General features: G+C 39.1%; 1 protein-coding gene across 1 annotated transcript; it reads left to right on the plus strand.

Annotated features, from left to right (window-relative positions):
• The first annotated feature begins 287 nt into the window (after positions 1 to 287).
• Positions 288 to 522, plus strand: LOC118848664 (thymosin beta-4-like). The gene has a single exon (XM_036757662.1). The coding sequence runs from the start codon at positions 307 to 309 to the stop codon at positions 439 to 441; it is 135 nt and encodes a 44-aa protein (XP_036613557.1). The 5' UTR covers positions 288 to 306; the 3' UTR covers positions 442 to 522.
• Positions 523 to 783: the final 261 nt, after the last annotated feature.

Below are 783 nucleotides of genomic sequence, written 5' to 3' on the forward strand. Positions count from 1 at the left end.
TTCCCTTATTGAATAACATAGTTTTTTCCCCCTGTTCACCTTTTTATGTCTCTTGAGTTTTGTATTTGAAGATCAAATTTTCCATTGAGCTCTGGCCTTTTCATCAGGAAGATCTGGAATTCTCTTATTTCATTGAATGTCCATCTCTGCCTGAAAAATTATGCTCAGTTTTGCTGGGTAGCTGATTCTTGGTTGTAGTCCAAGATCCTTTGCCTTTCAGAATATCATGTTCCAATAGTTCGGAGCTGCCACCTTGGAGATCTGACTTACTCATGCGCCCTGCCCATCACTTCTTAATCTGCAAAAATGTCTGACAAACCAGATATGGTTGAGATTCAGAAATTCGATAAGTCTAAATTGAAGAAGACAGAAACACAAGAGAAAAACCCACTGCCTTCAAAAGAAATAACTGAACAGGAGAAGCAAGCGGGTGAATCGTAATGAAATCTGCCCTGCCAATATGCACTGTACATTCCACAAACATTGCCTTCTTAATTTTACTTCTTTTAGCTGTTTAGCTTTGTAAGCTGCAAAGAGGTTGGATAAAGTGTAAATGACTGTGCTGCCCCTTTCAACATCAAAAGAATAAAGAACTACTGATATTGAATTGAATGAAGGATGAGCTGGTTGCCTCTTTCGATCTGCCTATCTTGGCTAGTTTGGGTCCTGGTGGCATTAAAATTTTTTTTTTACAAAACGAGCTTGCATGTTGGTGAAAATAACCCGGGTGGAAATCTAGTTAACAGTAAAATGCAAAGCTGTACCAAGGTCCTGGCAAGCTGT

This window comes from Trichosurus vulpecula, chromosome 4, assembly GCF_011100635.1.
Source record: "Trichosurus vulpecula isolate mTriVul1 chromosome 4, mTriVul1.pri, whole genome shotgun sequence".
NCBI classification, from domain to species: domain Eukaryota; kingdom Metazoa; phylum Chordata; class Mammalia; order Diprotodontia; family Phalangeridae; genus Trichosurus; species Trichosurus vulpecula.